Source organism: Ranitomeya imitator, chromosome 6 (genome assembly GCF_032444005.1).
Source record: "Ranitomeya imitator isolate aRanImi1 chromosome 6, aRanImi1.pri, whole genome shotgun sequence".
NCBI lineage: Eukaryota > Metazoa > Chordata > Amphibia > Anura > Dendrobatidae > Ranitomeya > Ranitomeya imitator.
The window spans coordinates 175,891,289-175,903,439 of NC_091287.1; the positions used below are offsets into that span (position 1 = coordinate 175,891,289).

The 12,151-nt window shown below is 43.4% G+C and overlaps 1 protein-coding gene across 4 annotated transcripts in view; it reads right to left on the minus strand.

Moving 5' to 3' along the window:
• Positions 1–12,151, minus strand: part of LRRFIP2 (LRR binding FLII interacting protein 2) — a 161,651-nt gene that overhangs the window by 118,577 nt on the left and 30,923 nt on the right. For all 4 annotated transcript variants that reach the window (XM_069730321.1, XM_069730319.1, XM_069730320.1 and 1 more), the window contains exon 3: positions 5,401–5,487. In XM_069730321.1, coding sequence (XP_069586422.1) covers positions 5,401–5,487 — 87 coding nt within the window. The remainder of the gene's footprint in view (positions 1–5,400; positions 5,488–12,151) is intronic.

Genomic DNA, 12,151 nt, shown 5'->3' on the forward strand with positions numbered 1-12,151 from the left:
GGGCATCGGTGCACGCATAGTGGACATAGGATTTCTTGAAATCCCATCCACTATGCTGTAACATCCTGTGAGTTGGACTCTGCGGAGGTACTCAGCGTCCAACCAGCAGCGTTTACTGACCGTGGGAACATACCCTAATAGTAAATACCTAAAAAGATTATATAGACAATAACAAATATAACAAAGCAGATTACCTGTCATTCTGCAAGGATTTCTGCAAACGCAAAATTAAAAAGTCATGAGAGACAAGGGTCACACCCTGATTCCACTTGTGGTTGGCCATATTGCCTGATAGGGGTGGGCATGGTATAGATCGAGCATCTGAGTGCAGTGTCTGCTGTAGCAAATTGCCTCCCAGCTAGACACAACGCTGGGTCATGCCACTGTATGCCAAACTTATCTGGCATTAGCACTGGACTGGGGATTGGAGATTTCAAATAAAAATGATCAAGACAGATGAGAGTATCTTGGGGTCAATAACATTTTTCATTTTCCTTAAAAATTGAATCCTAATTCCACCTATTAGGGAATAAAATTTAATTTACCCTTTAAAAGAATAAACACTGCATAATAAAAACAATAAACCACGTCTCCGGGCACATTACTATGCTACAATTTCTATCATACAATGTTGATGTTTATTGGTGCCGAAGAAAACCATGTTCGGAGGAGACAAGTGTTGGTACTTGCTGGCAAAGAGGAGGTGCCAACACTTGCCATGCTCAGCTTTTTAGCCACTCATATGTCACACAGCACTTATCTCATTAGCTACAGGTGACAAAAGCATTGTTTGGTATTTTATAAACTACACAGTATACAAGTCAGTAGGTAATATGTGGTTAGTAATTCACTACAATCCAACCAGTTATGGGTCACAAGAAACACGCCAAATCGACACCATCATCCTACCATCCATCTCTGAATCTGTCCCCATTTTCTATCATGATATCGATGGCTGAGCTAGAAAAAAAGTCAGACTGAATACCTTGTAGTATAAAAAACACAACTTTGCATAAATGAAGTATTTAAATGACTATTATAATCACATTATAAGAGTACAAGAGTAGAAGAAACTTTGTAATGTATATTTTTAGAGAAAATAGCCTTTTATGTTAATGATCAACTTCACCTTCCCCTAACAAATCATCATTCTCTCTGAAATATTCATTAATAGACTCAAGTTGACTGTCACGTCATGAGAGATCAGGTTCTGTGATGCCCATAGAAGTTTATGAAGTTGCCGAGGGAGCAAATAAAAGCTGCAGAGATATGTTCTGATCAATCTCAGAGTATGAATGATGGGGCAGCACACATCTTATGGCCTTATATCGCAAATGTTACATCCCATGAGGTGTTGATTATCTTTCTACACCCGTATTACTAGTCAATTCAGTGGGTGTTCAAGCAGGGTGGACCTCCCTAATTATTATTTACCACACTATCTGTCATAATCCCATTAATGCCGACTAGATACTGGAGAAAGAATTAGCATGCACATTTATACACACAGGTGACAAAAGTTAAGACCGGGGTCAGAGGGCCGTCAATTCTTTCACAGGAGAGAATAGGGTCGATTATGCAAATGAGACTCTGATGATGTCACAGGTGTGGAGGAGAGGAGAAAGTAGTTTCTCCATCTCCTCCATTGCCGGCGTCCACGGTAATCAGACTACACCAAAAAATAGACATGTTTGGTATCTGCGTAATCGTACTGACCTGAACAATCATATTGCCATGTCAGTTTTACCATATAGGGAACATGGCAAATAAAAAACAAACAAACTGTGGAATCACACTTTCGCAATTTCAAAGCACTTCGAATTTTGTTTCTGCTTTCCAGTCCATCACATGATAAAATGAATGGTGTCATTCAAAAGTACAAATTGTCCCCAAAAAAACAAGCCCTCATACGGTTATGTAGACAAAAAAAATAGAGAAGTTATGGCTCTTGGAAGAGGAAAAAGCGAAAACGGAAAATAGCCAGGTCATCAAGGGGTTAACAGCAGTGATCAGCCCTGCTGTTAAGGGCAGATGACATGTATGTAAGGCATCCGGTCTCTTCCTGGAGAGTGGGGTTCAGCTCCTGAGTCCCCACCACAGACCCCGACTCAGTCAACGACATGTATATCTGTCATGGAGTGTTAAGAGGCTAAAGACGTAAATTATATATACATTATAGGACATGTTGCAATTTCTAATGACACCTGGGTAATACTAAGGAAATCCTGAACACATGATGAGGACTGGAGCTGCGGAACACTGTTGTAGACCATAGCAAAGATGGAAAAGAATAAACCTCTGTAAAGCACACCACTTGCATTACTACACTCCTTAAAGTCCACGCACATATGCATAGCATACTAAAAACAAAAACTGTGCATTATACTAGTAAACACATTCTTGCTTCCCATTTGGCCATAGGATGACTATTTCTTCAGCTGTTTTAGGCATGTTATATTTGCAGAGACCATATGATGTAGGATAATAAAAAAATCCACTAAAGTTACTGTCTAGGAATCTAGAAATTCACTGTCAGTAACCACAGCGTCTCCCCATGCCACGGTAGTTCGCTCATCACTGTCAGTAACCACAGCGTCTCCCCATGCCACGGTAGTGCGCTCATTACTGACAGTAACCACAGCGTCTCCCCATGCCACGGTAGTGCGCTCATCACTGTCAGTAACCACAGCGTCTCCCCATGCCACGGTAGTGCGCTCATTACTGACAGTAACCACAGCGTCTCCCCATGCCACGGTAGTGCGCTCATCACTGTCAGTAACCACAGCGTCTCCCCATGCCACGGTAGTGCGCTCATTACTGTCAGTAACCACAGCGTCTCCCCATGCCACGGTAGTTCGCTCATCACTGTCAGTAACCACAGCGTCTCCCCATGCCACGGTAGTGCGCTCATCACTGTCAGTAACCACAGCGTCTCCCCATGTCACGGTAGTGCGCTCATCACTGTCAGTAACCACAGCGTCTCCCCATGCCACGGTAGTTCGCTCATCACTGTCAGTAACCACAGCGTCTCCCCATGCCACGGTAGTGCGCTCATCACTGTCAGTAACCACAGCGTCTCCCCATGTCACGGTAGTGCGCTCATCACTGTCAGTAACCACAGCGTCTCCCCATGTCACGGTAGTGCGCTCATCACTGTCAGTAACCACAGCGTCTCCCCATGTCACGGTAGTGCGCTCATCACTGTCAGTAACCACAGCGTCTCCCCATGCCACGGTAGTGCGCTCATCACTGTCAGTAACCACAGCGTCTCCCCATGCCACGGTAGTGCGCTCATCACTGTCAGTAACCACAGCGTCTCCCCATGCCACGGTAGTGCGCTCATCACTGTCAGTAACCACAGCGTCTCCCCATGTCACGGTAGTGCGCTCATCACTGTCAGTAACCACAGCGTCTCCCCATGTCACGGTAGTGCGCTCATCACTGTCAGTAACCACAGCGTCTCCCCATGTCACGGTAGTGCGCTCATCACTGTCAGTAACCACAGCGTCTCCCCATGCCACGGTAGTGCGCTACAATAAGGCCCAGAGTCAATCGTCGTAAAAAGGGCGAAAGGGAAAAGATCCAGAAAGTAAAACTGCAATATAAAGAAAACTCCCCGGTAACCAATAACAGCAATTATTTTTACAGTAAGATATTTTATAAACAACAACAAATTGATAACACAAACCAATCATTACAAATCAAGCAAATCATTGGGATTGGTGAGTGGAAACAGGCATTTAGTACCTAGGCCAGCAAAGGTACTGGACACAGGCACTCCTGGAACACCATAAATAAATCTGCAGCTACATCTTGACACAACATGTGTGCCAAAGTGTACAACATCAGTATTTATAATGTGGAGGATAATATTCCAGCTCTACAAGATGATGCGGGCTGTAATGTCACCGAAGACGCACTGGGCTTATGTTCATATACATAAAATACCCACAGCCAGAGCAGACATTTATAGCCCTGACTTATGAACATCCAGAAATCCAGTATTTTACGACTGTAACTTAACCATCACAAAGACTATGAAGATATCTTTATTGATTGTCCATTTACCCTGGGCCAAGCTTCTTGCTTGCTGGAAAGACCAAATGTCATTTTACAGATACAGAAATTACCACCGCTGGACGAAACTTTCCCGACAAACCACAAAGGAAATATTGTGCAACAAAAAAAAAAAAAAAACCTTTAAAGGTTTTGTAAGCCAATGTGATACCAATACAAGAAAATGTATAAGAATAAGTGGCAGTAAAAGAAGGTTAATCGTCCATTACTGCCAGAAGCAGGGATGCAAATTTCAGTTTAAGAGACTCGTGAATATTAATGACATACCGTATGTTACTACATTTCCAGACGTAATGGAAAGAAGCTTCCAGTACTTGAGGACATAAGAATGGAGCATAGTGGCTTAATGTTTAGCATTGCTGGCTGTGGACTCACATACAATACAAGGGGTTTCTGCCACATTGACGACGTAAAGTCACCGAGCGGAGCCCCGAGCAATAAAGAAACATACATAAGTGACAGCAGCTCAAGAACTGTACATCAGGAGCTTCAGAAAAGAGCTTTTAATGGTCAAGCACACAAGCCTAAGATCGCCATGTACTACCCCAAGCATTAGCTTGAGTGGTGTAATGCACGCTACCGCAATACTGTGGAAATGTGTTCTCTGGAGCCATGGATCATAATTTGCAAGATGACAGAGTTGAGCAGATTTGGCAAAATTTTAAATCGGCTGTTCTATGCGATTCAATTTTCCATGAAAATCAGCGCAAATTTATTCTCCATGAATTTAATGTTCCTTATCATGCTTTAGCCAAGGGCCTCTCTCTATACCCCAGAGCGTAAAACATAATATGTAAGAAGTTGCACTCATGGCTCACCCTCTCCAGCCCTCTGGTCCTGTCACCCATCCTCGTGGCATCTTCTGATGCCCGCTGCTTGAGCTGAAATTCCTGGGCCTCTCACACTGAGCCACGACTTCCGGCTCTGATGAGGCATAGAAGCGAGCAAAAGGTCACATCACAACGTGAATGTTTATATGCAAAACTGTCGCAGCGTGAAAAGCCCGGGGATTTCAGTGTACGCGGCGGGGATCTATAAATACGATACGGACTGGACAGACGACAGTGAGGAGAGGAGGGACTGGAGGGGTGAGCCATAAGGCGAGTATTAGTATTTTCTATCCATTTGTTGGCCCTTTTTGGGCCAGAAACTGCCAGTCTGCTGAATCTGCACGGAAGCAAATTGCAAAAACTTCTGCACTTTGCCAAATGAAGATTTTTGTAAAATTTGAGTAGGGTTCAAATTCCTTCCATTTCAGTCTTTAGTAGCGGATGAACACATTTGGTTTGGCGGCGTCACGGAGTAAGCCAGCTATAGATTTACCTCTTTCTGTTGTCGCTCCAGCTCACGCATTCGGATATCTCTTGCTTCTGCGCGTGCTGCTCTCTTGGCTGCCAGCCTTGCTTCTGCCTGACAAAACGAAAACAAAAGTTAATATATTTTTTTGAATCTATATGTGGAATTTTTTTGCATTTTGTTCACAATTTAGTTTACTTCTAATGTCTTAAAGGGGTTGTCCTTCAATTAAATTTCAATAAACTCCATTAGATGACAAAAGCAAGGGTATTTAGTTGCAATCAAGTTTAGATTAAATGCCCTTGTGTCCAGATATTGCTGTCACAAACTGCTATTGCAGCCCCTGGTGTATTTTGTTTCATTCTCACAATGTCCATCTTACGTGATCACAGACAAGGAGCTGCTCCTAGTGTCCTACCAGGAATTATTGCACCACTGGTGAAAGAGAGAATCCAGTCACGAGGACGTCCTGAGAAGAAATCCAAACAGGGGCCCTAGGACAATTATGGAACAACGATATCTACAGAACATTTTTTATTTTACCATATTTTTATTTGAAATAAGTTTTGAAAGATTAACGAAAAATTATTTTGCTCTTCTTCTCGTTAAACAATAGGGTTCCTGCTGGAGCACACAACATCAAAGAGGACGTGTCATGAAGACAAAGGTAGGCAGTATCTGCTCTTATTTTATTCTTGCTCCTCCATTAAGGGAACGTTAACACGTATGCATTTTTGGTGCGTTTTTTTCATGCTTTTTTTTTTTTTTTATTTATAGCACAGGTGATTTCTTGTGAAAAAATAAAAGAATTATCACCAAATATTCCCATGAGGCTGTAACCAAAAGCTGTGGCGGTGTTGTGGCCGCTGTGCTATTTGTGCCACAGATGTCCAAGTTCAATGGAAAAACATACTTTGTGGGCACAAAGTGAGGACAGAGCCTTAAGAAGGGTTTTAATAAAAATGTAAAATTATTATTATAACTGGTCAGACAGGTAACAATAATACATTATATATACCCCCGCACTGCACCCCAAGAGACCATGCGGATCTTGCCCAGTCCCCACTAGTCTCTGCTTCATGGTCCCATCCTTAACAGGACCGAACAGACCAGATATGTCCACTCAGGCATACCACTGCTGCCTGTGAACAGTAGTGCCAGTGTTGAACTGGGTGGTAAGGAAACACTGACTCTGGGGGGTCCACTGTTCAATGCCATTATTGCGTGACCATCAATTACAAATTTGCCAATCCTTCTATAGAGCAATAAACAGGGTAGTTGGTTACATAAATGAGGAGATCCTGTCTATGGTGACTCAAGTGTGCCGTGCTACCTACTCCTCATAAAATGTGGTCAGAGGCCCAGTCCTGCACTGGAGCCCACCAGGGGTTTCACTTGTTTCCCTGTAGGCCAGTCCGAGCCTAATGGTGTGGTGTGGCATGTTGGAGATAGGCCCAGAAAGCACAGATCAGCTAAGTGAAAGAACTCAACCTGCCGAAGATCGGGGAGGGCGAGTATCATGTCTATTATTACTGTGTGAGCCCTTTTAGCAACACTGTGGCTGGAATACTCCTTTAATATTAATACAAGCTGTTATATGAAGGCTGTTGACAGACTTGATTATACAGAGCACGAAATCCATCATGAAACACAACTGTTGTTCTTTAAGTGACAGATTACGGTAGGACATGAGAACATTTCTAGAGCACTGGAAATATGTCATATATGCTGACCCCTCAGGTTGTGCAGCTCCATACAGCAATATTACACTGCTATAGAAATGTCCCCATGCCGTACAGTAACAAACAATGATGGGCATGACGGCAGCTTCCATTCTACAGGCAAGACACTGGCGAGCTGGTTTCCAGTGGTCACATTCAGATAACAGATGGTCTTTATATGACTCTCTAATATGGAAGTGTAAACTCGTCACTCATGCACTGGTCCCGCTATACAGAATCACTCAGCACAAGGAGAAACAGCCTGTTTATATGCAAAATATGGCGTGTTTCCATGGCTGTGCGAGACCAAACAAATACACAGGAACAGACCTCATTTTCTATGCCAGCATCATCACAACTAAAAATAGGAAAACTGCATCAGATTTCCACAAGACTTCTTATAAGCATTCACAAACATTTTCTAAATGCCACTGCCCTAATTAATGGCAGCAAATACAACCCGTCATTACGCTGCAGCTACTTTCCCCATCACTGAAAAAAAAAAAAAAAACTATGGTGGAAATGTATGAATGTCGTTACATTCAGATAGCTCACAAATTAATAGTAGTGGATTACTTATGCTGTCCTAAACTAAGCGTATCCAAGATAGCGGTATTCCTAAAATACGGTATTGTGTATTTACACAGGCAGATAAGGAAAATATGCAGCAAAGTAAGAAAGCTTTCAACATAGATTCGTTAATAGCTTATCATTAACAATTAAAGGGAACCTGTCGCCCCGTTTTTTGAGATTGAGCTATAAATACTGTTAAATAGGGCCTGCGCTGTGTGTTCCTATAGTGTATGTAGTGTACCCCGATTCCCCATGTATGCTGAGAAATAACTTACCAAAGTCGCCGTTTTCGCCTGTCAATCAGGTTGGTCAGGTCGGGAGGGCGTGGTGACATCGCTGGTTCTTCCTCAGCTTTACGTTGGTGGCGTAGTGGCGTAGTGGTGAAGACACAGCGCGCGATCTGTGCTGTCATCCCTTTCGTCGGTGGGGGCGGCCATCTTCCTGGGGCCGCGCGTGCGCAGATCGAGTGCTCTGCTGCACGGGGCTTCAGGAAAATGGCCGCGGGATGCCGCGCGTGCGCATTAGAGATCGCGGCGGCCATTTTCCTGAAGCCCCGTGCAGCAGAGCACTCCATCTGCGCACGCGCGGCCCCAGGAAGATGGCCGCCCCCACCGATGCAAGGGATTACAGCGCAGATCGCGCGCTGTGTCTTCACGTGGGCGCAGGGAAGTCGGAACTCTGGACATGCGCACACCACTACGCCACCAACGGAAAGCTGGGGAAGAAAAGAGCGCTGTGAACACGCCCACCTGACCAGACCAGCCTGATTGACAGGCGAAAACGGCGACTTTGGTAATGTATTTCTCAGCATACATGGGGAATCAGGGTACACTACATACACTATAGTAACGCACAGCGCAGGCCCTATTTAACAGTATTTATAGCTCAATCTCAAAAAACGGGGTGACAGGTTCCCTTTAAATAATCTCTAAAAGGCCTGAAGGTAAAGATGACACATTTCATTTGTATTTTAAGCAAAAAATATATATTTTCATCTTTTACATTTTAAAAATTACAAGGAAAATGGGTCAATGCAAAAGTTTGTTCACCCCACATGGTTAGTATATAGTAGCTCCCCCTTTTGAAAGCATCACGGCTTGTAAGCGCTTTTTGTAGCCAGCTAAGAGTCTTTCAATTCTTGTTTGAGGGATTTTCATCCATTTTTCCTTGGAAAATTCTTCCCGTTCTGTTTGATTCCTGGGTCGCCTTGCATACATACATGCCTATTTAACACCAGATAATATGGGAGCCCCCTTTCCAATGGCTGAGAGCACATAAATCTATGGAGGGGCCCCTTTCATTTACAGTTCTCTCTTTCGCTGCATGTACATAACCATTTCATATTCCGCAGATGAGGATCCCAACATCGGTGAGGTAACTATCATAAGACATGTCTACAACTCATATATGATCAATAAAAAAATCAAAGACAACCCAACACATCCACATGTCATCCTCCCCAATGTGCAGGTTGCAAGTAGCACCATCCGTCAACGAAAGTTACCAATCCAAACAGCATACAAGTAAAAAAGGATCTCCTACAGCATCCTCATAATACTACTACAACCACACGTGGGCATGATGCCTTTTCTTAGGAGGCACAATGACACAAAATTTAGGAACACTCTCTAAAATGCATACTCTCCTCACATGAAGACCACACCTGTTACCTCACGTGGGGTCTCCATAAAGCGCACAACAGCTGATCACTGAGCATTGAATACTATATATAGGACAACAACTTCCGAGTCTCAATATTTAGCAAAGAAGCAGGCTCCACGATCTACTGATAGCAAGGCCATCTGTTAATCCACACTGGCTTGGTGTGCCTATCTACTGAGACATATCCCACCCATAGCTGAGAAGATGGAGAACTGCCACTGGCCCGCTGATAAGGGTTACTGCACACTACAAGTCTGGACCCATGGAATGCTCACAAATATCATAAAGAATAGAAGCAAAATGTCTTCATTTTTACTGCATCAATTCAGCGACTCAAAATAAGCAGCATATGATAAAAACCCCAGGACTGACAACTGACACAGTGTAGAAAAGATGCCGAGTGCCAAAAATGGCGAAGGGTCTCTCAGTGGGTATATAACTGAACAAATGGGTGATTTTATAAATATAATTTTTCTCCCAATCCTATACAGGAAAGATATATATTTTGGTACCGTGTTAGCCAGTAGATAGAAAAATATTTAGAATTGAGAGTCCTCAGTGGTTGATACCTTTTAATGGCTAACTGAAAAGGTGGTAACAAATTGCAAGCTTTCGAGACTACACAGGTCTCTTCATCAGGCAAAGACTAAAACAAATTCTGAAGAATCACATATTTATGCACAACATAGAGAAAAAAAAGGGGAAAAACCATGGATAAGACAGGTGACATGAAGCAGAATTATCATGAGTGAAACAGTTGTGTCCATAAATATTGGGCCAGCTCTTGGATAAGGATTGTTTTATTGTCCTCTGATTAGGGTCTCTGTTGTGATGACCCCTCATAGTCTGAGGGGCAAGTTCCTTAGTTGATGTAAAAAGACATAAATCCGTGCGACACATTCATTCCAGCAATGAGAGTGTCAAAGGTCGTCATCAGTTTATATTCCCATACTCTTCTGTCTCTCTGCGATTTGAAGCTACCTTTTAACACAAGTAATTTCATGTCCATAATGTTAGGATTTGGGAGACAAAAATGTATTGCCACAGGTAGATCCATTCTTTTTTCTCTTATTGTAAGGCGATGAGAGTTCATCCTTGTTCTCAGTTTCTGCCCTGTCTCCCCCACATACAGACCCCCAGAAGGACATTTAGTACAAATAATTAGGTACACCACATTAGAAGTGACGCAGCTGAAAGTACCTGGTATCTTGTAGTCCTGATGTGAATTGGGGATCTTTATCTTGTCCGTGGTCATTATAAATGGACAGGTTTTACATTTTTTTCTGATTGCAAGGAAAGGTACCTGCAGCTGTTGGAGAGGACAGGGAGCTCTTGACAATGATGCTTCTTAGATTTGGGGGCTGCCTAAAACACAGTAGTGGGGGGGGGTCTGGAAAAATGGAATGTAAGCGGGCATCTTTTTGTAGTAAAGGTTGTAATTTCCGTGCAGCTCCCCTTAGCACCTCCAGATTTGGATTGTAGGTAACTACTAGAGGTACCCGGTTGTTTTCTTCTTTAGCTTTGTAATGCAGCAGGTGATTCCTTGATATTCTGGTGGCTCTTGTAATCTGGTTTTCAATTGTTCTTGGATGGTATCCCTGATTTAAAAAGGTCTTTCTGAGGCGACCAAGGTGTTCATCCCTATCCATTGGGTTGGAACATATATGATTGTATCTGATGGCTTGGCTGTAGACGCACATTGTGAAATTTGTGCACGACGTGGGCAGTGGATGCAGTTCTTCAACGCATCAGCTGCCCATTCTGAAGTCCGGGGAGGAGGGGGCGGAGTTTTTTCGTGACGGTCCGCCAAAACACGACGGATCCGTTGCACGACGGACGCGACGTGTGGCTATCCTTCGCGATCTGCCGCCAATACAAGGCTATCCCCCTTTTTTTTTTGCCCTCTTCCAATATCCAAACTAGGTCAGTTTTTGTCTGGTGATCTTGCCTTCCAAGGATAACTCTACAGTGGGTACGGTAAGTATTCAGACTCCTTTAAAGTTTTCACTCTTTGTTTCATTGCAGCCATTTGGTAAATTCAAAAAAGTTCATTTTTTTCACACTAATGTACACTCTGCGCCCCATTGTGACTGAAAAAAAACAGAAATGTAGACATTTTTGCAAATTTAATAAAAAAGAAAAACTGAAATATCACATGGTCATAAGTATTCAGACCCTTTGCTCAGACACTCAAATTTAAGTCACATGCTGTCCATTTCCTTGAGATTGTCCTTGAGATGGTTCTACACCTTCATTAGAGTCCAGTTGTTTAATTAAACTGATAGGACTTTAGTTGAAAGGCACACACCTGTCTATATAAGACCTCACAGCTCACCGTGCATGTCAGACCAAATGAGAATCATGAGGTCAAAGGAACTGGCCAAGGAGCTCAGAGACAGAATTGTGGCAAGGCACAGATCTGGCCAAGGTTACAACAGAATTTCTGCAGTACTCAGGGTTCCTAAGAGCACAGTGGCCTCCATAATCCTTAACTGGAAGAAGTTTGGCACCACCAGAAGGTTTCCTAGACCTGGCCGTCTGGCCAAACTGAGCAATTATGGGAGAAGAGCCTTGGTGAGAGCGGTAAAGGAGAACCCAAAGATCACTGTGGCTGAGCTCCAGAGATGCAGTAGGGAGATGGGAGAAAGTTCCACAAAGTCAACTGTCACTGCAGCTGTCAGCTGTTCTCCAGTCGGGCCTTTATGGCAGAGTGTCCCGCGGAAGCCTCTCCTCAGTGCAAGACATGTGAAAGCCCACATAGAGTTTGCTAAAAAAAACAGATGAAGCTGAGCAAAGGTTCTGAATACTTATGACCATGTGAT